This window comes from Heptranchias perlo, chromosome 22 (assembly GCF_035084215.1).
Source record: "Heptranchias perlo isolate sHepPer1 chromosome 22, sHepPer1.hap1, whole genome shotgun sequence".
NCBI classification, from domain to species: Eukaryota; Metazoa; Chordata; class Chondrichthyes; order Hexanchiformes; family Hexanchidae; genus Heptranchias; species Heptranchias perlo.
Genome location: NC_090346.1, coordinates 47777142 through 47799818, shown reverse-complemented (window position 1 = coordinate 47799818; position 22677 = coordinate 47777142). Strand labels below are relative to the sequence as shown.

The 22677-nt window shown below is 42.5% G+C and overlaps 1 protein-coding gene across 1 annotated transcript; it reads left to right on the top strand.

Moving 5' to 3' along the window:
- The first annotated feature begins 180 nt into the window (after positions 1-180).
- pms2 (PMS1 homolog 2, mismatch repair system component) lies at positions 181-22316 on the top strand. The gene is made up of 15 exons (XM_068003503.1): positions 181-339; positions 1872-2011; positions 4202-4288; positions 7286-7388; positions 8314-8497; positions 9270-9437; positions 10805-10902; positions 11362-11461; positions 12240-12324; positions 12598-12750; positions 14305-15193; positions 16119-16286; positions 17487-17587; positions 17846-18015; positions 21803-22316. Exons 1-15 carry the CDS (start codon positions 329-331, stop codon positions 21944-21946), a joined length of 2601 nt encoding a protein of 866 aa, XP_067859604.1. The 5' UTR covers positions 181-328; the 3' UTR covers positions 21947-22316.
- The last annotated feature ends 361 nt before the right edge of the window (positions 22317-22677 follow it).

Genomic DNA, 22677 nt, shown 5'->3' with positions numbered 1-22677 from the left:
AATTAAATTCGTACGTTCGTATCAAAAAGTTTTATTTTGAATAAAGAAATGACGGTTGACCGGGCTTGTGTGGCGCATGGCATTATGGGAGTTGTAGTTTGTTGTCGCGGGTCACGCGAGGGGAAGGTTTCCGTTCGAACTACATTTCCCAGAGGGCAGTTCGAAAAAGCTGAGCGGTGCCGCCTAGCGTCGGTGGTTTCGCCGCTTCGGGCGCAACCGGTGGCGATGCGGCGTTCAGCTTGTGTCTGTCAATAAGCTAAAGAGCCGGTGGTCGCTGTGCGTTTGGCGCTCTTGCTCGTCACATTCGGTTTATGGGGGGGGCGGGGCAATGGAAGCTTGGTGAGTTCCAGAGGATGTGCCCCAGCACCGAACCGTGCGGCTCAACGCGAGGGAAGGGGCGGCCTGGGATTAAAGTCATTTCACTGCTCCTCAGACTCGCTTGGTACCCAGATGGGTGAAGGGCAAGTGTCAGCCTGGGCTCAGTTGGTAGCACTCTTGCCTCAGAGTTCGAAGGTCGTGGGTTCGACCCTCACTCCAGAGGCCGGCCTCCCCACCCCCCTCCCCCCATCTTTCCACCCTCTGCAAACTTCGGCTCATCCAAAACTCTGCTGCCTGTATCCTAACTGGCACCAAGTCCCGTTCGTCCATCACCCCTGTGCTTGCTGATCTGCACTGGCTCCTGGTCCGGCAACGTCTTGATTTTAAAATTCTCATCCTTGTGTTCAAATCCCTCCATGGCCTCCGCCGTTCTCTGTAACTTTCCCCAGCTGCACCACCCGCCGAGATCTCTGCGCTCCTCCAGTTCTGGCTTCTTGTGCATCCCCCGCTTTCTTTGCCCCACCATTGGCGGCTGTGCCTTAAGTTGTTTAGGCCCTAAGCTCTGGGATTCCTTCCCTAAACCTCCACCTTTCCTCCTTTTAAGACCCTTCTTAAAACCTATTTCTTTGACCAAGCTTTTGGTCACCTGTTCTAATGTCTCCTTCTTGGACTCGGTGTCAATATTGTTTTGATAACACTCCTGTGAAGCACCTTGGGATGTCTTACTATGTTACAGGTGCTACATAAATGCAAGTTGTTGATGTAGAAATTTGAGTGCTGCATTGTCAAGGATACCATCTTTTGGATGAGATGCTAAACCGAGACCCCATCTGTCCTCTCAGGTAGACATCAAAGATCCCATATCGCTATTTGAAAAGATAGCAAGGGAATTCTCCCAGTGTCCTGACCAACATTGCCCTACCAATGCCACTAAAAACAGTTTTGTTGATCATTCATCACGCTGCTGTTTGTGAGTGTCCTTACTGTGTATAAATCAGCTGTCGTGTTTGCCTACAAAGCAAAAGTGACTACGTTTCAAAAGCTCTTCATTGGCTGTGAAGTGGTTTGTGATATCCTGAGGATGTGAAAGGGGCTAAATAAATGCAAGTTCGTTCTTTTCTTTCTTGCCTCCTTTGGCTTCTATCTTTTGCTGAAAGTAGGACTGAGCCAGGTCAGGGGTGGGATCACAAGGTAAATAAGGATGAGGAAGGGCATCCCATCTATTTTAAAACAAAAACTACAGCCCCCTCTCCCGTCATAATATTCAATTGTCTCTCGTGGTGTAAGATTCCAATGACAATTTATTGAAAATCTTACTAATACCATGTAATAAAAGACAAAAGTAAACTCATTTTTAAAAAAAAATTACATTTAAAAAAAAAATTCCAAACAGCCTACTCAAAAATCAGATAATCCAACCCAAAGCTAGAGGGATCGGCATACTGAGTGTGTTTCTTTTTGTGCATCTGTTAACCATACCATGACTGACATAATTATCTTTTGTGTGCATAGTGCATTTTTTTTCAATAATATTCTATTTTCTGTTTATTTAGCTCAGCACCTGCAAGAGCGATCAAGCCAATTGACCGACGGTCAGTGCACCAGATTTGTTCAGGGCAAGTTGTGCTAAACCTCACCACTGCAGTAAAAGAGTTGGTGGAAAACAGTCTAGATGCTGGAGCTACTAACATTGGTGAGGACAAAAATGACTAATCCAAATCTACGTTATGCTCATGTGGAGCATAAACACCAGCATGGACCATTTGGGCCGAATGGCCCGTTTCTGTGCTGTACATTCTATGTAATTACATTACTTTTCAATAATTTACATTTTATATCGCGCTTCTGTGTAGATGATTCATCTTAACGTGCTTTACACAGGGGAGAAGTGGATTCTGAGCAGGAAGTAAAGGAAGTTGTTGTAGTTTCATGTGTTGTATTTCAGACAACTGTTTTGAAGAGACCACACTGGGACATTAGTTATACTTCAATTAACAGCTGGTAGAAAATGCCAACACCATCTTCCACTTACGTAGCAACTTGAATGTAGTGAAATTTGCCAAGGCTCTTCACAAAGGGATAATTGGACATGGAGCAGGAGCTTGGGAGGAGGGCTATGGGAAGTGATTGAAGGTGCAGTCAAAGGTAGGTTTTGAGGAGGCCGTTGAAAGTGATAGGAGATGTGTTTTTTAGGAAGGGAATTGTAGAATGCTGATATGTAATGTCTGAAGGCTTTTTGTTGAAGTACTGAAAGTGAACGTGGCTTTTGGAACGTGAGCGGCTTCTCTTCCCGCTCCCGCACTGTTACTTCTGGAGTCCCCCAAGGATCTATCCTTGGCCGCCTCCTATTACTCATCCACATGCTGCCCCTCGGCGACATCATTCGAAAACATGTCAGATTCCATATGTACGCTGACGACACCCTGCTCTACCTCACAACCACCTCCCCCACCCCCCCCGCCCCCCCACGCCCCCCACGCCCCACCACCTCTCGTTTGTCACGTTGCTTGTCCGACATCCAATACTGGATGAGCAAAAATTTCCGCCAACTAAATATTGGGAAGACCGAAGCCATTGTCTTTGGTCCCCGCTGCAAACTCCGTTCCCTAGATACCGACTCCATCCCTCTCCTGGCCACTGTCTGAGGCCAGACCGTTCGCAACCTATGCGTCCTATTTGACCCTGAGATGAGCTTCCGACCCCATATCCGCTCCATCACCAAGTCCGCCTACTTCCACTTCCGTAACACTGCCCGTCACCGCCCCTGCCTCAGCTCATCTGCTGCTGAAACCCTCATCCATGCCCTTTTACCTCCAGACTGGACTATTCCAATGCTTTTCTGGCTGTCCTCCCATCTTCCAACCTCCATAAACTTGAGCTCATCCAAAACTCTGCTGCCCTTTCCTAACTCACACCGTGTCCTGTTCTCCCATCACCCCTGTGCTTGCTGACGTACATTGGCTCCCAGTCTGGGAATGCCTTGATTTTAAAATTCTTATCCTTGTTTTCAAATCCCTCCATGGCCTCCCCCTCCCTATCTCTGTAACCGCCTACAGCCCTCCGAGATCTTTGCACTCCTCCAATTCTTGCCTCTTGCACATCCCCGATTTTAATCGCTCCGCCATTGGCGGCCGGGCCTTCAGCTGCCTGGGCCCTAAGCTCTGGAATTCCCTCCCTAAACCTCTCGGCCTCTCTACATCTATTTCCTTGAAACCTACCTCTTTGACCAAGCTTTTGGTCACCTGTCCTGATATCTCCTTATGTGGCTCGGTGTCAAATTTTGTTTGATAATCGCTCCTGTGAAGCGCCGTGGGACGTTTTACTATGTTAAAGGCGCTCTTTAAGTGCAAGTTGTTGTTGGATATTACCTGAGCATGTGAAATCTTCTTATTAGCAATTAATCAAAAATATCGAAATGAGGCTTGAAAGCTGCCCCAGTTCACACATTTGTCATTCACTGGTGTATACAGTTTCTTCTAACACCTTCAGTATTCATTAACAGCACTTCAAGGTGATTAAGTATACAAGGTAATTGCACCTTAACAAGGTGTGGACTGCTCGCTGAACACCCATTTCTGCCCGAAATAGCCTATGCGTTTAACACACTATCAGGGGCGACTTTGTAATTGACAATAATAGTAATAGCAAATAGTTTGCGCTATTTTCCCAATTTAACCCATTGCCTGATTTAAACGTGGGTGGTTTAAGTGGTGGAGATTGTATTTCTTCTAAAGGACAGCTGAGTAGATGCCACCTGGAAAACCTTCTGAATTTCTTTCTAGCCTTTGCAGTTAAGCTTTGACTATGTCCAGTGCCACTGACTTCCTCCAAGAAATGACTAGTAATATTTTTGTTCCTATCTCTCGTGTTGCATGTTTTTCAGATATTAAGTTGAAAGAGTTTGGAGCAGATTTGATTGAAGTATCGGACAACGGGGATGGAGTGGAAGATAAAAACTTTGAAGGACTAAGTAAGTTTTTAGTAGGAGATTGCTTTTAAAAATAGGGACAATTTTTGTGTAAGAAATCAAAAGGTGTACCAGTCTTTTCCATTTTAAATGTAATTTCCCATTCCCTTCCATATTTTTAGTTTGGGGATGGAGATTAAGATGTGTATGAAAGGATCTCTCGGATGGCATTTTGACTTCCTCTGGTCAAATGGCCCAGCCAAGTCTGATAAACTCCCTCTCCCAAGATGAAACTGAATGAAGATTTCAGTTGACACTGGAGTTCAAACTCCAATCTAGTTGAAAATCTAACATCCTTAGTGTTTCGGTTATTGGGCTGCTGTACATAAACCAGCTGTCCCCCAAAACGCCATTGAGGCTAGGTCAATTGAAAATTTCGAAACAGATTGATAGATTTTTGTTTGGCAAGGGTACATCGAGTTATATCGAAACTACAGCACAAAAACAGGCCGTTCGACCCAACTGGTCTATGTTCCACGTGAGCCTCCTCCCTCCCTACTTCATCTCACCCTATCAGCATATCCTTCTATTCCTTTCTCCCTCATGTGCTTATTTAGCTTCCCCTTAAATGCATCGCTGCTATTCGCCTCAACTACTCCTGTGGTAGCATGTTCTACATTCTAACCACTCTCTGGGTAAAGACATTTCTCCTGAATTCCCTATTGGATTTATTAGCGACTATTTTATATTTATGGCCTCTAGCTTTGGACTCCCCCACAAGTGGAAACATTTTCTCTACATCTGCCCTATCAAACCCTTTCATTATCTTAAAGACCTCTATCAGGTCACCCCTCAGCCTTCTCTTTTCTAGACAAAAGAACCCCAGCCTGTTCAGCCTTTTTTAAAATTTTGAAATATACTTTATTTCATAGAATTTAAAGATACACACAGTTCAATGTGAATATCACAATTCCAAACCAGTACAATTTCAAACCAACACAATAGGGATGGGCAATAAATGCTGGCCTTGCTGGCGACGCCCAGATCCCATGAATGAATTTTTAAATCTTTTTTGTGCCCTCTCCAATGCATCTATATCCTTTTTATAACATGGAGACTAGAACTGTGCACAATACTCCAAGTGTGGTCTAACCAAGGTCTATACAAGTTTAACATAACTTCTCTGCTTTTCAATTCTATCCCTCTAGAAATGAACCCCATTACTTGATTTGCCTTTTTTATGGCCTTGTTAACTTGCGTCGCTACGCATATGGAATCAAGGCGGGTAAATGGAGTTAAGATAGAGATCAGCCATGATCTACTTGAATGGCGGAACAGACTCGAGGGGCTGAATGGCCTACTCCTGTTCCTATGTTCAACAGTTTGCTTGCTTTGTTGTTCTTCAGACATTCTGTACACAATGCGATCCCAATATTACAATTCAAACACAGTATATTTCTTATGATTCATGGTGTACAATACAAGGTGGGGTGGCCTTTCCCCATAGAGCCTTTATGTAGGTCACACCTTGCTTCAATGCGTCCTGCAGCACGTACTCCTGGACCTTGGAGCGTGCCAGTCGGCAACACTCGGTCGTGGACAGCTCCTTCAACTGGAAGACCAACCTGTTCAGCCTTTCCTGATAAGTATATCCTCTCAGTTCTGGTATCATCCTTGTGAATCTTTTTTGTACCCTCTCCAATGCCTCTATATCCTTTTTATAATATGGAGACTAGAACTGTGCACAATACTCCAAGTGTGGTCTAACCAAGGTCTACACAAGTTTAACATAACTTCTCTGCTTTTCAATTCTATCCCTCTAGAAATGAACCCCACTACTTGATTTGCCTTTTTTATGGCCTTGTTAACTTGCGTCGCTACGCATATGGAATCAAGGCGGGTAAATGGAGTTAAGATACAGATCAGCCATGATCTAATTGAATGGCTGAACAGGCTCGAGGGGCTGAATGGCCTACACCTGTTCCTATGTTCAACAGTTTGCTTGCTTTGTTGTTCTTCAGACATTCTGTGTATCTACTTTGTCCTTTATTACAGTCCGGTTAAATGCTAACATTTTAAGATTAAAATAAACTAGTAAATTGATGGTGTTGCCCACGGTCATTGATGAATATGACATTTTATATACAAGAGCTGGGAAAGAGAGGTCAGAAACTTAATTCACAGAGCCAGCTAGCCGCCGGGGCTGCAACCACATTGTGACAGGTGAAATTAGCAAAATTGAATGGCAAATGTTGACATAGCAATTTACAGTGGTAAATGTTGAAAGGAAAGTGTGATCAAAGATCATGACAACAGGAAGAAAGGTTTGTGGATAGGAAGTACATCCTACATGAGATTATTAATATATAGATAAGTAACCTATCATTAGTGATGACATCTTAAAAGAAAGTAGTGAGTTCTGCAGGGATACACACGGTACAAGAATTGGTGATGTAATGGACTACTAAGCATAATAAAATACATTGTTGTCACAATGGAATACTGTACTGACCTTTCAACACTTAGACTTGGGTTTGGAGCCAGCCTGGTGTAATATAGAAATCTTTTATATCTGCTGGCTAAGAGGACCCTAAGTGAAAACAGTTTGTGTAATCTGAACCCAGTTCTAAGTTTGCACAGGACAAAATTGCCTAAAGTTTGACACTGAATAAATATATCAGCCATGAGAAGTTCTGTGAGAAATTTAAAAGTTCACAGTGATCAATTAGAGGGGGTGCGTTTCTGAGGTTAGGACTGGGGTGTTTTGAGACTTTTACTCTGTATCTACGTACTGCACCTGACCTGAGAGCGCTTTATACTAACCCTGAGTGAAGAAGCTACGCCAATATCCCTCATCTTAATTGGCGCTGTCACTCAAAATATAGATTTAAAGCTGATGAAATAATTTCTGTAAGATTGAAAACTTTAATAATTGCTAGGGATTTGTTGGTGAAAGGCAAAACTTATTTAAGTATAATTGTGAATCTCAATTAAATGTCATATTTATGTAACAAATGAATATTTTTGCATGTTACAAAATTATATTTATTCATTTTATAGCACTGAAGCATTACACTTCCAAGCTGCAAGATTTCTCTGACCTCTTGCAAGTGGAGACCTTTGGATTTAGAGGTGAAGCCCTGAGCTCCTTGTGTGCCCTGAGGTATAGTGATAGCACTTTCAGTATCAACAGTTAAGTTGCACTGTACATATAATCTGTTGCAGTAAGCATTGTCGTTTCCATATCTACGTACACTTCCCTTGGAGAATAGTGTGAAGTAGTGGAAAAATTCGCGGGATGATTAACAGTCTGACAGACCATGACGCAAACGCTCCTTCCATGACTGTAACCACCTTTTATACCTGTCTATACGGTGGTTAATCCTATAGGGCGGGAGGGTTTTATGGGCTCCCACAACCCATACATGGAGGGGGGTGGGTAGGGGCCCCCCAAACCCACTGGGCTAGAGTATGCAGTAGGCATTGAACCGTTAATGTGTAAACATCAGATTGCGTTTATAAGAGTGCTTTTAACATGAGCATTGTACCAAGGCTCTTCCTAAATAGGGTATGGAAAATGGATACCAACACAGGAAGTGAGGGGCTAGCAGGGGTGACTGAGAGCTTGGTCAAAGAAATGTGTTATGAGCTGGTTTTTAAAGAAGGAGAGGTTTAGAGAGGGAGTTCCAAAGAGCAGGTCCAAGACAGGTGAAAGCTCTGTCGCAAAGCACAGAAGGCTGGAATCATAGACATGCAATGTTTGGCTGGGTTTATAGGGTTTGCGGGGGTTGTAGATTTAGGGAGAGACAAGTCCATGGAAGGATTTTTAGATGAGAATCAGGATTTTGAATTCAATTTATTGGGAGACCAGGAGCCTGTGTGGGTTGGCGAGAATGGAGCTGGTCACCAAGATTGACGTGGATTTTCAGAGGATGGGAGTCCAGCAAGAAAACCGCGAGAGTAGTCTACTCTGAAGTTGATGAGTGCATATTTAAATCTACTGGTTTTGATATTTTTTTTTAGCTCCAAGGAAGGGATTGGGCTGATCTGGGAATGTGCTCTTATCATTGTCCTTTTGTTCTTTCCAGTGACCTTAGTGTCGTGACCTGTCACAAAGCCGCCAAGATTGGAACCCGCCTGGTGTTTGACCATAACGGGCGCATCAGCCAAAAGATGCCACATCCTCGACAGCAAGGGACGACAGTTACTGTCCAGCAGCTGTTTTGCACACTTCCAGTCAGGCACAAAGAGTTTCAGCGAAATATTAAAAAGGTCCGTTTGCTTTTATTTGTAAAAGTTTTCATGAAAACTATTCCAAGCAGTAATTTCTCAGCATAAAATATTTATATGTTTAATTCGCACAACCCCTCCCTGGGTACCTGTCTCCAATACGCTTTGTTTTAATTGGGAAGGTGAGGTGCCCCAGAAAATGGAGTTCTCTATTATCAATGCTGCTCTGTGTTTGATTCACAGCCAGTAAATGTATTTTAGCTGGAATTTGTCCACTAGAATTAAAAACAGAAAACGCTGGAGAAACACAGCACCTGAAATGAGAAAAGAGTTAACATTTTGGGGGTGGACTCTCTAAGAACCCATCTTTTTTCTTACAGATACTGACCAACCTGCTGTGTATCGAGTGCAAGCTTTTGCTTTTATTTCAGTTTCAAGCATTTGCAGTTTTTTCTTGGTATAAGTTTGCGTACTTGGTTCTCTAACAAGGCTAACTGCAATATTACATAGAATTTCACAGCACAGAAACAGGCCATTCGACCCAACTATACCGGTGTTTATGCTCCACATGAGCCTCCTCCCACTTTACTTCATCTCTCCCTATCAACATATCCTTCTATTCTTTTCTCCCTCATGTATATATCTAGCTTCCCCTTAAATGCATCTATGGTATTTGCCATTTGCCTCAACCACTCCAGTAGCGAATTCCACATTCTAACCACAAATATATTCATCCCGCATTTAAAAAATATATTTAGTGTTCAAGATGCAATATTAGAAATCTGAAGCTTTTCATTTGTTTTATTTAAAACAGGAATACGCTAAAATGGCGCAGGTGCTGCAGGCCTATTGCATAATTTCTACAGGTATACGGATAAATTGCACGAATCAGGTTGGACAAGGAAAGAGGAACCCCATTATTTGCACCAGTGGATGCTCCACAATGAAGGAAAACATTAGCGCTGTATTCGGATCGAAGCAGGTGAAATATTTATGGTGTATCTGCCCTGGACAGAAGTCCTTCAGCTGCACTAGCAACTGTGTCCCCTTTTTAATCATGTGAAACGTGATGTTGATACTGTCTCCTCCGTGAGGGAGCACTTGGTGTATTGCTGGATGCCCGTTATATCCCACTGTAACAGCTACCTAGTTATCAGCAGGAGGCAGTCGCAATCTGTTGGTTGTACTGAGAGCATTCCTCGTCCTGGGCCTATTAGGATGGGGAGTTCTCCCAATACAGCTAAGATAACATACTCATCAAATGCTCAGCATGATCGCAGGCTGAAGTGGTCACTCTTTTAGCTTCTTTCACCCTCTCGCAGTTGCCCCATGCAGGCAGTCTCCTTATAGCTCCCAATGGAAAGCAGGCCAAGTTGTCAGCTTCTCTGTGGCTGATATATTTGTACAATGTGATCAACTGATGGGGGGGTGTGTTTCCCATGGGGCAGGGCTGGCAATATCATCTTTTCATATGCAGTCTCTGTATGCACCATTTCTCTCTAATGGTGTGAGAAATAGAAATGTCACAAACGTGCAGTAAAGGGATGCTGAGGTCGGAACAATGTAGGAGGAGCCTTGCCAGAAGTGCTTGATGCCGACACCAGGTGTGTGAAATGGAAAGTGTTATGTTCTGCAGATTGAGCAGTACAAAAATTCATCAAAAACGGAACGCTTTCATACCCACGGAACATATATATTTTGTACACACCGAACAAATTGCCTGCCAGGTACCATTAATTTATATTTTGCTTATTCAAGTGCTATACCAGGACTTGAGCTCATAATCTTGGCTGGCACCCAGTGCAGTACTGAGTGAGTGCTCCTTGCTGCCCTCATATGAGACATTAAACCGAGGTCCTGTGTGCCTGTTCGGGTGGACACTTAAGGATCCTATGGCACTATTCAAAGTGTAGGGAGTTCTCCCAGTGTACTGGCCAACACTCTCCCCTCATTCAACATCACTAATGAACAGATTAACTGGCCATTCTTCTCATGGTTGCTTGGGGGACGTTGCTAGTGCAGAATTGGTGCCACGTCTGTCTGCAAAACAGCCACTGCACCCTAAAAATAATTGACAATGTTATAAGGTGTTGTACAAATGTTAGTATTTCTTCAATTTTTATTTCTGTAATACTGACTTAAGCATATGAAAATCTAATGTTGCCACAAATGTGACTATACATGCACGTCAAACATAAATAGACCAAAGCCACATTAAGACCTTTCCAGTAAATAGAATCATCGAATCATAGGATGATGGTGTAGTTTTGAACTTTCTGAATGATGCAGTATAACCAGTACTGAAATAAAGAAGCAGTGTAGCACCATTTATGTTCTTTTTGTGTTTAGTTACAGAACCTTGTCCCTTTTGTTCAACTGTGCCCTGGTGAGGCTATTTGTGAAGATTATGGAATTAATCCTGCTGACATTCCTGAAAAGCTGTACAGGTAAGTGATGATCAATGGTTAGTACCTGATTTCAGCACTTGTTTTAGTAATGGACAGAAATCAAACAATTGTAAAATGAGATTTAAAAAAATTCTTTCTTGGGATGTAGGCATTGCTGGCAAGACCGGCATTTATTGCCCATCCCGAGTTGCCCTTGAGAAGGTGGTGGGCCTTTTTCTTGAACTGCTGCAGTCCATGTGGTGAACGTACTCTCACAATGCTGTTTGGTGGGGTATCCCAGGATTTTAACCCAGCGACGATGAAGGAATGGCTGATGTATGTCCAAGTCGGGATGGTGTGTGACTTGGTGGGGAACTTGGAGGTGATGGTGTTCCCGTGGACCTGCTGCCCTTGTCCATCTAGGTGGTAGAGGTCGCTGGTTTGGGAGATGCTGCTGAAGAAGCTTTGACGAGTTGCTGCAGTGCAATAACCATCTTTCTTTTCTGTAATACATTGAAGAATTACGGGGTTCGTGTCTCGTAGTGATCACGGCGTTGGCAGGAGTTCAACCGATCGACAGTTTTTCTTTATCAATCAGCGACCGTGTGACCCAGCAAAGGTAAGCAGCAGTAACGGTGAAAATGAGTGAATTATTAAATTCTTGTAGTGAAAGGCATATCTTTAACAGAGTGACTATATTGACAATGCCGCCGACCTGCATGACACTGTAATGGTTATTGACACCACAGGTGGTTCTGCATCCCTCTATTGGCCCTGTGCGATATAGGGGTTATGGTTACAAACCACTATTGACAACACTGTTGTCCCCAGACGTGTCCATCCCTGATATGGTCTGTGCCTGTGGTTCTTTGTGGTCAGTATCTGATATGGTCTGTGCCCGTGGTTCTTTGTGGTCAGTACCTGATATGGTCTGTGCCCGTGGTTCTTTGTGGTCAGTCCCGGATATGGTCTGTGCCTGTGGTCGTTTGTGGTCAGTCCCTGATATGGTCTGTGCCCGTGGTTCTTTGTGGTCAGTACCTGATATGGTCTGTGCCCGTGGTTCTTTGTGGTCAGTCCCTGAAATGGTCTGTGCCCGTGGTCCTTTGTGGTCAGTACCTGATATGGTCTGTGCCCGTGGTTCTTTGTGGTAGGTTTCTGATGTTGGTTGGACCACTGAGGCGATAACCCTCCTCATAGGAGGTAACTGGAAAAACCCAAGGGTGAGTCAGCCTTGACCTAATGTGTTTCAAAGGACCTTTAAAAAAGTGAAATAATTGACATTGGGAAGGGTGGAGAACTAAAATAACAAAAAGTCTTAATAGATACATCTAGTGACCATTTATCATTGTGTTCATTTCATTGATAAATTACTAAAGTGCTTTACCCTTTGCCTTTAGGTTTCAAAACTTGTAAATGAAGTATATCACATGTACAACAGGCACCAATATCCATTTGTTGCCCTTAATATCTGTGTTGATTCGGGTAAGTGACAGTCAAATGTATATTTTAGAATCTTTTATTTGCAAATGACACCTATTGAGAATTCTACCTAAAACAAATTGTGAACCAATTTACTAAACAGTTTTGTTTAAAATGGGTAAAACAAGGAAATTGTGGATTGATTGTAGTATCTGCAAAAGTGATGGACGTCTGTTCTGGTGATATGTACAAACAAGTTATGATGTACCCCCATAATAAATCTAGCCATCTTCAGAGTGGTCATTTACTAGATGTGCTTTGACATTTTTTTTTAAGAGTGTGTTGATGTCAATGTTACACCAGACAAGAGACAGATTCTTCTTCAGGAGGAAAAGCTGCTTCTTGCAATCCTGAAGACATCCCTTATTCAGATGTACGATTCTGATGTTAACAAGCTCAACGTTAATCGATCGTTTCGTCAGATGCCAGGTACAGAACACAGCGACAGTCCTCCAGAGTCTCTAAACAAAAAATCCCTCAGTGTGTGAGCAAACTGAACGTAAAATATTCTACAATTGATATCTTTTGATTCCAGTCTGTTTCAGGTTTTAACTAATTATAGAGGGGCACACATTCTATGAAAGTCTATTGCAAGCTTTGGTCCTAATATTTCCTTATGTGGCTCGGTGTCAAATTTTGTTTGATAATCGCTCGTGAAGTGCCTTGGGACATTTTACTACGTTAAAGGCGCTATATAAATGCAAGATGTTAATGTATGGCTGTCAGTGATCTGTAAGTACTATAGATTAATGTAGGTCAGTGAGCTACTAGTACATTGTAGATTAATGTATGACTATCTGTGAGCTGTAATTCAATCAAGTCATTCTGATAATATAAACACTTTACAACAGAGATTGACGTGAGTTTAGAAAGTCTTGTTTATGATATTAGCAAACGGACACTTCATGTGTTTGTTTGAAATTCCTCTGTCTGCTGCTACTTCAACAGGATTAATACCTTAGTTAAAATAGCGTGACCCAGGAATAGCATACGAAGGTGATATGTGTCATATGCTAAGAACACAAGCAATAATTTCTAGGCTTGTATGTTGTGTGCCATATGTTGAATGGTTTAAAAAAATTAAATTTTTATTGCTGTTGTGTAACTGGTACCCTGAGAATTAGAGATGGAATGTAAGTAGAAAATACCACTGTAGTACTTGAAAGTATATTACCTTTTGTGAGGGGCACTATAATTTCGAGTGTTTTTAAGTTGCACCTAATCACAGATAAATTATTTCCGATACAACGTTACTCGTACGTCTCTCGTCTTGACACCAGTTCAGTTTGTGTAGCATATATATGAACTATAGCTGTTCTTAACTGTTCACACATGCTATTATAAATAGGATTTTAATTCAAAATTTACAAAAAAAAACACCTTAAGTGCATCTGTAAAATCTGTAACCCTTTCATTACTAGATCTTTGCAGCTTCAAAACGCACCAGCTTTATAGTCTGCCTGTCCAACAACCAAAAAATCTTAACCAGATAATTCTTTGACGTGTAGCACTGTGGGTTTAGCACTGAGTTAGCAACCCAGAGGTCATGTGTTCTAAATCCCGCGATGGCAAACTGTGAAACAGACTTCAGTAAATCTTGGTAATTTCTGGGCTGGCACCAGAAAAACGATCATGCAAGCTGCCAGATTGTCATTAAACAAAAAAACCAACTGGTTCTCTAATGTCCTTCAGGGAAGGGAACCTGCCGTCCCTGCCTACCGACACGTGACTTCAGTCCCAGATTACATTGACTCTTAATGCCCTCAGGATAACAAGCGATGGGCAATAAATAATACCTGGTCAGTGTCACTCACGACCCAAGAACAAATGAAAAAACTTGTGCAACCAAAGTGTTGCAAATTGACTAGACAGATATGCCATTCTACTAACTGAACAAAAAAGTCCAAGTCGCATTGAATGTAGAATATAGCGTAATATTGGACAGGTCATGTTGCGTTTCTAAACATTAAGCTTTATTCCCAGATTTAGGAATCTCTGAAAAAATTCCCCAGACAATCAATCCGTCGTCCTCTGTTCCAACCGAGCGAGAATCTCCTGCTGTGAAATCGCGTTCAGAGAATGAAAAGTATATGAGCATTGCCAGACTACGTGAGACATACTCCCTGCACCAATCGTCATTATGTGGACCCAAGTACAGTAAACAACAGGACTTGCCGATGCAAAGAAAACTACTCTCATTTTTGACCAGTTGTAAACTGAATGGCCCAAGGCCTGATTGTGGGACTGACCCCTGTGACAGCCCGGCATCTGTAAGTCCGGAACAAATGGAGAAGGACTCCAGGAACTCCGAAAGCGACACAGATTCTGGTAAAGGCAGCACAACACCAGGCTCAGTAGTTGGCTGTAACACACCAGAGGCCAACGCTTCATCCAAATCTACTGACAGTGCAGCTAGCTCGCCCGGCGCACTGCAGAATTTTCCAGAAGCTAGGAAAGGAAATGAAGAACTGAAAACTGGAATGACCAGCTGTGGCATTTTGGTTTCTAGTGCTGCTGTGTTAACAGAGAAAGCTGATTCAAAAGGAAATAGCAGCCTACCGCTGACGGGTTCTTGCTCACACAGTTACGTCACCCAGGACACAAAACGCACGAAAGTTGTCGGCTTGCATTTGGACGTTGGTTTGTCTCCAGGTCTCAGAGCGTTTCAGACTTCTGAAATCGATAGACCGGTAGAAATGAACAAAAAGATTGTGAAGCTTCCTTTCTCCATGAGCCTTCTTGCTGAAAGGATAAAGATGGTCAATAAGCAGCAAGCACAAAGGGAAGAGGCGCAGAGACACAGGCGATTTCGAGCCCAGATTAATCCTGGAGACAATCAGGCAGCTGAAGATGAACTCAGAAAAGAGATGAGGTAATTAAATTGTCAGCATTTGTATGAATGTATTTATATTTGGTTTGAAGTTTATATGTTATAAATCACCACATGGCTCCTGTTTACCTGATTGAAAAGACTATGAAATGCAGTGTAGAATGCTCTATAAACTATAACTATAAATTATTCTGTTGCACTGATCAAAGATAAGAACTCAGTGCACTTACAAAGGTATCCCGGGTATTGATAACAGCTGAAGAATTGGGAGCAAATTTAGAAGCAAACCAAAAATTTACACTGGCTGTTGAAAATTGTACAAAGTAATTTCCTCAGATATAAATTGTGTTTTTTATACATAACCATAGTAATAAAATATAGAATGAGAAAAGGCCACTCGGCCCTTCAAGCCTGCTTCTTCTGTAGAACATGTGCAATCTGTCACAGACTCCGCAGGGGGAAAGTGCTGTATGAATACTCCTTGATCTTTAATGTTAATCCAGTAAAAATCCAGTCATCCACCCTCACATCTTCACTGTTCAACCCTAACCTGCTGCTTCCACAAACAACACATTCGCCTCCTTCCCTAGCTTCAGCAGCACAGGAACCATTGATTTAGATACTGATCACCTAAGCCTGTAGCGATCCCTGCAACCAGATATTTATCCAGATCCTTTTTTAAATTGGCTAATTGTTTCACCCCATAACTGCTTTGGCTGAGTGTTTGTTGCAAAGATCTGCTATAGCAGCTTATAGGTTTCACTTAATGCAATTTCAGTTCTAATTCCATCTTGGGATCGTGTGGCCACTTGTAACCTATCCCGGACCGTCCATTATTGTACTTATAATATAGTCATGCTACATCTCAAACCATGTTATTTAGTGAGAGGAATAATGGAGTGATTTTCTTTTCTGAAGTAATTTGCACTAGCGATATATTCAGTGGCCTTGTCCTCCTTTTTTGCAGCAAAGACAAGTTTGCCAGCATGGAGATTATTGGCCAGTTTAACCTGGGCTTTATCATCACCAAGCTCGAGTCGGATCTGTTCATCGTGGACCAGCACGCCACTGATGAGAAGTACAACTTTGAGATGCTGCAGCAACACACTGTTCTTCAAGGTCAAAAGCTGATAGCGTAAGGTGTTTTCTTTGTTGTATGTCTTGCTGTTGTCTGAAAGGAATTATTGATTATTTCCTGTAATGCACTTTTCACTTAACCTTATAACCTTAGTAGAAATATCGGAATTCTCTCCCCCGAAGGCTGTGGATGCTGGGACAATCGGAGCTTTCAAGATTGAGATCGATAGTTTTTTGTTAGGATATGGAGCTACGGTGGGTAAATGGAGTTGAGGTACAGATCAGCCATGGTCTGATTGAATGGTGAAGCGGGCTTGAGGGGCTGAATGGCCTACTCCTGTTCCTATGTTCCTAACCATTGAAAAATGACTTACAGGTTGTCATTTTTTTTTCTTTGAACATTCCTGCTCCTTTGAGGGTAGTAAATGGGTTAGGTTATCTCAGTTGCATTATACTATCTGGTGACATCCATTATCAAGACTGCAGTTTCATTTTTTAAAAAAAGAAAATTATTTCAACAGCAGGAACTTTGAAAATAATGTCGGAGTGAAGCAAAGAGTGAAAGCTAGAACTCTGTGAAGGTGGAAAATATGATTTTTTTTTATAATGAATCTTATTGCCGCATAACGACATGAACAAAAAAGCACAAACAGAGCAGAAAGAAAAATCACTGCAGAAAATGGTTGTTTCGCAGTAACGTAAATAGAAATTTGCTTGTCCCCCCCCCCCCCCCCCCATCCCCCTCCCACCAGTTTTCTCCCCTTTTAAACGCTTTTTTTCCTGATGGCTTTGCTCTTGCTTGGATGGGATTCCACTGTTGGGTGGTCTCCATGATCCTTCAATATCTTTTCATGTGTGTTGGTCGGCTATTCAACCATGGGGCTCATCACAACGGTGCCAGCTCTTACTTTGCACACTGAGCGGGCATTGCTGCAGAGCGATGATCCACAGTGAGAGACCTGCCCGTTTTATTGATATACATCCCCCCCTCCCTTAGAAATAGAATGTTAAGTGCATTGGGTATTGGTAAGTTTTCAGTGATAGAGTTAATGCAGTCCAATCTTCTATGACCTCTGTGCTCTTTAAAAGAGAATAGAATAATTGAGCACATATATTTAAATTGGGTCTGTGGGGTTGATTGCCAATACCTGTATTTTGCAATACACAATCTATATCGTCCTCTGTTGCTAAGTGATCTTGCTTCTTAAGAGTATATTTTCCTCCATTCATATATTCCGATATTGTTTTCATTTTCCAGGCCCCAGAATCTTCAATTAACTGCAGTGAATGAAACTGTACTGATGGAAAACATGGAAATTTTCAGAAAGAATGGTTTTGATTTTATTATAAATGAACAAGGTTGGTTTTGACTTATTGCATTTAAAACACAGGACAGAACATGGCTTTGTTCATGGATCTATTCTTTTAATTTTTTTAATGTATTAAATATTTTTAGATCCATTTCGCCAAACATTGATAACCTGCTGAATGTAGAGGAGTTATTTGGGAAACATCTGAAACTTTGAGCCTAGACCTGTTGATGTTTGTGGTCTATTTTGTTGTAATACCTACTTATAGAATGTGTCTTTTTTTTGTCCTCTACGGTTTTCCGTACAGCCCCTGCCACCGAAAGAGTGAAGCTGGTTTCCTTGCCAATGAGCAAGAATTGGACATTTGGCCCGCAGGATATCGAGGAGTTGATTTTTATGCTGAGTGACTGCCCAGGGGTCATGTGCCGGCCATCCAGAGTCAGACAGATGTTTGCTTCCAGAGCTTGTAGAAAGTCGGTATGTGCTCCTCAATGCGTTTCTGACCAGAAAGCGCCCTTAAAGATCACCATAACCTGTATGGCACTAATGCATTGCATATTCCCTAAAGATCAATATATTGCACTATAAATATTATGGAGTATGGGAAGCTGAGGCCCTGGGAGAAGGGTATCATTATATTTGTGTCCTTGTTAAACAGCATGCTTGCTGTTGGTTCATCAGAATCTCTTGCCCTGCAGTGACGACAAGCGTGCAGAGAAATGCCGTCAATTTCACAGAAATTGATACTTATGGAGCCCGAAGTGAGCTCACTTCACAATCGGTGTTGCATTGTGCATTAGCCAAAGTATAACTGCAGAATACAGGCCGACAACTTTCTAGGCCCAAACTTTTATATTGATTTCAGATTTTGAATTGTACAAAAGAGCTGTCTATCCCATTAGGTTTTTTTCCCCCAATATTCAGAAATTTACCGACCGTCAAAATCCAGTGTGCACAGAGCTTTGCTTCCCCGCACTCGAGCAACGTGACTTGTATAGCTGCGCGTGCCTGCTGGCTTGCCCCTTAAAAATACACCCAACTTCCCCCAATGGCTTAGTAGGTGGATGTCCCATTGAGCCATTCAAAATGCCCATCTTTGATCCGTGCTGAGTCAGTTAGAGTCCTACAATTAAACTGCATTTATTTCAATGCAAGAAGTCTGATGGGCAAGGCAGATGAACTCAGGGCATGGATGGGTACATGGGACTGGGATGTTATAGCTATTACTGAAACATGGCTAAGGGAGGGGCAGGACTGGTAGCTCAATGTTCCAGGGTACAGATGCTATAGGAAAGATAGAGCAGGAGGTAAGAGAGGAGGGGGAGTTGCATTCTTGATTAGGGAGAACATCACGGCAGTAGTGAGAGGGGATATATCCGAGGGTTCGCCCACTGAGTCTATATGGGTAGAACTGAAAAATAAGAAGGGAGAGATCACTTTGATAGGATTGTACTACAGACCCCCAAATAGTCAATGGGAAATTGAGGAGCAAATATGTAAGGAGATTACAGACAGCTGCAAGAAAAATAGGGTGGTAATAGTAGGGGACTTTAACTTTCCCAACATTGACTGGGACAGCCATAGCATTAGGGGCTTGGATGGAGAGAAATTTGTTGAGTGTATTCAGGAGGAATTTCTCATTCAGTATGTGGATGGCCCGACTAGAGAGGGGGCAAAACTTGACAGGTGACCGAAGTGTTAGTGAGGGATCACTTTGGGACCAGTGATCATAATTCCATTAGTTTTAAGATAGCTATGGAGAATGATAGGTCTGGCCCAAAAGTTAAAATTCTAAATTGGGGAAAGGCCAATTTTGATGGTATTAGACAGGAACTTTCAGAAGTTGATTGGGAGAGTCTGTTGGCAGGCAAAGGGACGTCTGGTAAGTGGGAGGCTTTCAAAAGTGTGTTAACCAGGGTTCAGGGTAAGCACATTCCTTATGAAGTGAAGGGCAAGGCTGGTAGAAGTAGGGAACCTTGGATGACTCGGGAGATTGTGGCCCCAGTCAAAAAGAAGAAGGAGGCATATGACATGCATAGGCAGCTGGGATCAAGTGGATCCCTTGAAGAGTATAGAGATTGCCGGAGTAGAGTTAAGAGAGAAATCAGGAGGACAAAAAGGGGACATGAGATTGCTTTGGCAGATAAGGCAAAGGAGAATCCAAAGAGCTTCTACAAATACATAAAGGGCAAAAGAGTAACTAGGGAGAGAGTAGGGCCTCTTAAGGATCAACAAGGTCATCTATGTGCGGAACCACAAGAGATGGGTGAGATCCTAAATGAATATTTCACATCGGTATTTACGGTTGAGAAAGGCATGGACGTTAGGGAACTTGGGGAAATAAATAGTGACATCTTGAGGAGTGTACATATTACAGAGAGGGAGGTGCTGGAAGTCTTAACGCGCATCAAGGTAGATAAATCTCCGGGACCTGATGAAATGTATCCCAGGACGTTATGGGAGGTTAGGGAGGAAATTGCGGGTCCCCAGCAGAGATATTTGAATCATCGACAGCTACAGGTGAGGTGCCTGAAGATTGGAGGGTAGCAAATGTTGTGCCTTTGTTTAAGAAGGGAGACAGGGAAAAGCCTGGGAACTACAAACCGGTGAGCCTGACATCTAGTGGGTAAGTTGTTAGAGGGTATTCTGAGAGACAGGATCTACGGGCATTTGGAGAGGCAGGGACTGATTAGGAACAGTCAGCATGGTTTTGTGAGGGGAAAATCATGTCTCACGAATTAGATTGAGTTTTTTGAAGTGGTAACCAAGAAGATAGATGAGGGCTGTGCAGTAGACGTGGTCTACATGGACTTTAGCAAAGCCTTTGACAAGGTACCGCATGGTAGGTTGTTACATAAGGTTAAATCTCACGGGATCCAAGGTGAGGTAGCCAATTGGATACAAAATTGGATTGACGACAGAAGACAGAGGGTGGTTGTAGAGGGTTGTTTTTCAAACTGGAGGCCTGTGACCAGCGGTGTGCCTCAGGGATCGGTGCTGGGTCCGCTGTTATTTGTTATTTATATTAATGATTTGGATGAGAATTTAGGAGGCATGGTTAGTAAGTTTGCAGATGACATCAAGATTGGTGGCATTGTGGACAGTGAAGAAGGTTATCTAGGATTGCAATGGGATCTTGATAAATTGGGCCAGTGGGCCGATGAATGGCAGATGGAGTTTAATTTAGATAAATGTGAGGTGATGCATTTTGGTAGATCAAATCGGGCCAGGACCTACTCCGTTAATGGTAGGGCGTTGGGGAGAGTTATAGAACAAAGAGATCTAGGAGTATAGGTTCATAGCTCCTTGAAAGTGGAGTCACAGGTGGATAGGGTGGTGAAGAAGGCATTCAGCATGCTTGGTTTCATTGGTCAGAACATTGAATACAGGAGTTGGGATGTCTTGTTGAAGTTGTACAAGACATTAGTACGGCCACACTTGGAATACTGTGTACAGTTCTGGTCACCCTATTATAGAAAGGATATTATTAAACTAGAAAGAGTGCAGAAAAGATTTACTAGGATGCTGCCAGGACTTGATGGTTTGACTTATAGGGAGAGGGTGGATAGACTGAGACTTTTTTCCCTGGAGAGTAGGAGGTTTAGGGGTGATCTTATAGAAGTCTATAAAATAATGAGGGGCATAGATAAGGTAGATAGTCAAAATCTTTTCCCAAAGGTAGGGGAGTCTATAACGAGGGGGCATAGATTTAAGGTGAGAGGGGAGAGATACAAAAGGGTCCAGAGGGGCAATTTTTTCACTCAAAGGGTGGTGAGTGTCTGGAACGAGCTGCCAGAGGCAGTAGTAGAGGCGGGTACAATTTTGTCATTTAAAAAGCATTTGGACAGTTTCATGGGTAAGATGGGTATAGAGGGATATGGGCCAAGTGCAGGAAATTGGGACTAGCTTAGTGGTATAAACTGGGCGACATGGACATGTTGGGCCGAAGGGCCTGTTTCCATGTTGTAAACTTCTATGATTCTATTCTATTCTATAATTGACTTAAATACCCTTTGGCGAGGGAGGGGAGAATCAGGCTGGGCTCCTGCTGGAAAGTGTGTGCGGGTGAAGACAGGATCAGGCTAAACTGCGATGCCCTCTGCTATCGAATAGTCCCATCATCACTCACTGCCCAGGCACTTGCATGAAGAATAGGCACTAGGATAAAGGTATTGAAGGGGCCGCTGGCTTTGAACAACTTCTTAAGTAAAGAGGTTGAAGATAGTTGCATTGTATTTTATGTTGTGCAACTCTTTATCGACAGGTGATGATTGGGACTGCGCTTCATATCAGTGAGATGAAGAAGTTGGTTACACACATGGGTGAGATAGAGCATCCCTGGAACTGCCCACATGGACGTCCAACCATGAGACATTTAGCAAACTTGGACATGATATCTGTGGAATGAATGGCTTATTCAGTCCTTGTATATTCTAAACTTTTAATCATAAGAATGCCATGCTACTTAAATAGTTTTCATTTTAAAAGTTAAGAATCAAATCTGATTATGTTGTACTGGCAGCGAATTGCCCTCTTTCTGGAACTGTGTATAAGCTTAACTGCAATTTTAATCAGTATTTTATTTGTGGAATCTACTTCTGCTAATCTTTTTTCATTTGTATTAAATGGTTATTTTTTCACTGTTATCTGTACCTCTGTTTACAAAACAAGCGGCCCCTTGAGTCCTTGGCCGAGAGTGCTGTAATAGCATGTCATGAAACCCCTCATTACTCAATTCCTCAAAAACCTGCATTGCTGGAACAAGATCGAATGCCAAAGTTCAATTCTTGTCACTGTCTCTCAACTAATCCCTCAGACATGTTCCAGTCTGCTAAATGCTAGAATTGGGGTATTTGAGCTGATTATTTAGCCTGTTGTCTTCTGTTCCAGTATAAAATGCATCTTAATTGCTCGTTGATGCTATAATAATGATATAGATGATGATTTTTCTTTGCAATCTATTGTAGTTTCACATAGATGCAATATGGCGCAAAACAATATTGTTTACATATGAAAAGGAAGGACAGGAAAAGGCCAGCTAATCCATTGAGCCTTCCTATACTGTCATGGTGTAATTTTTACACGAATAACCCCCATTTGTTCCCCACCCACACCCACCAGCCATCCTATCTCCTGGGA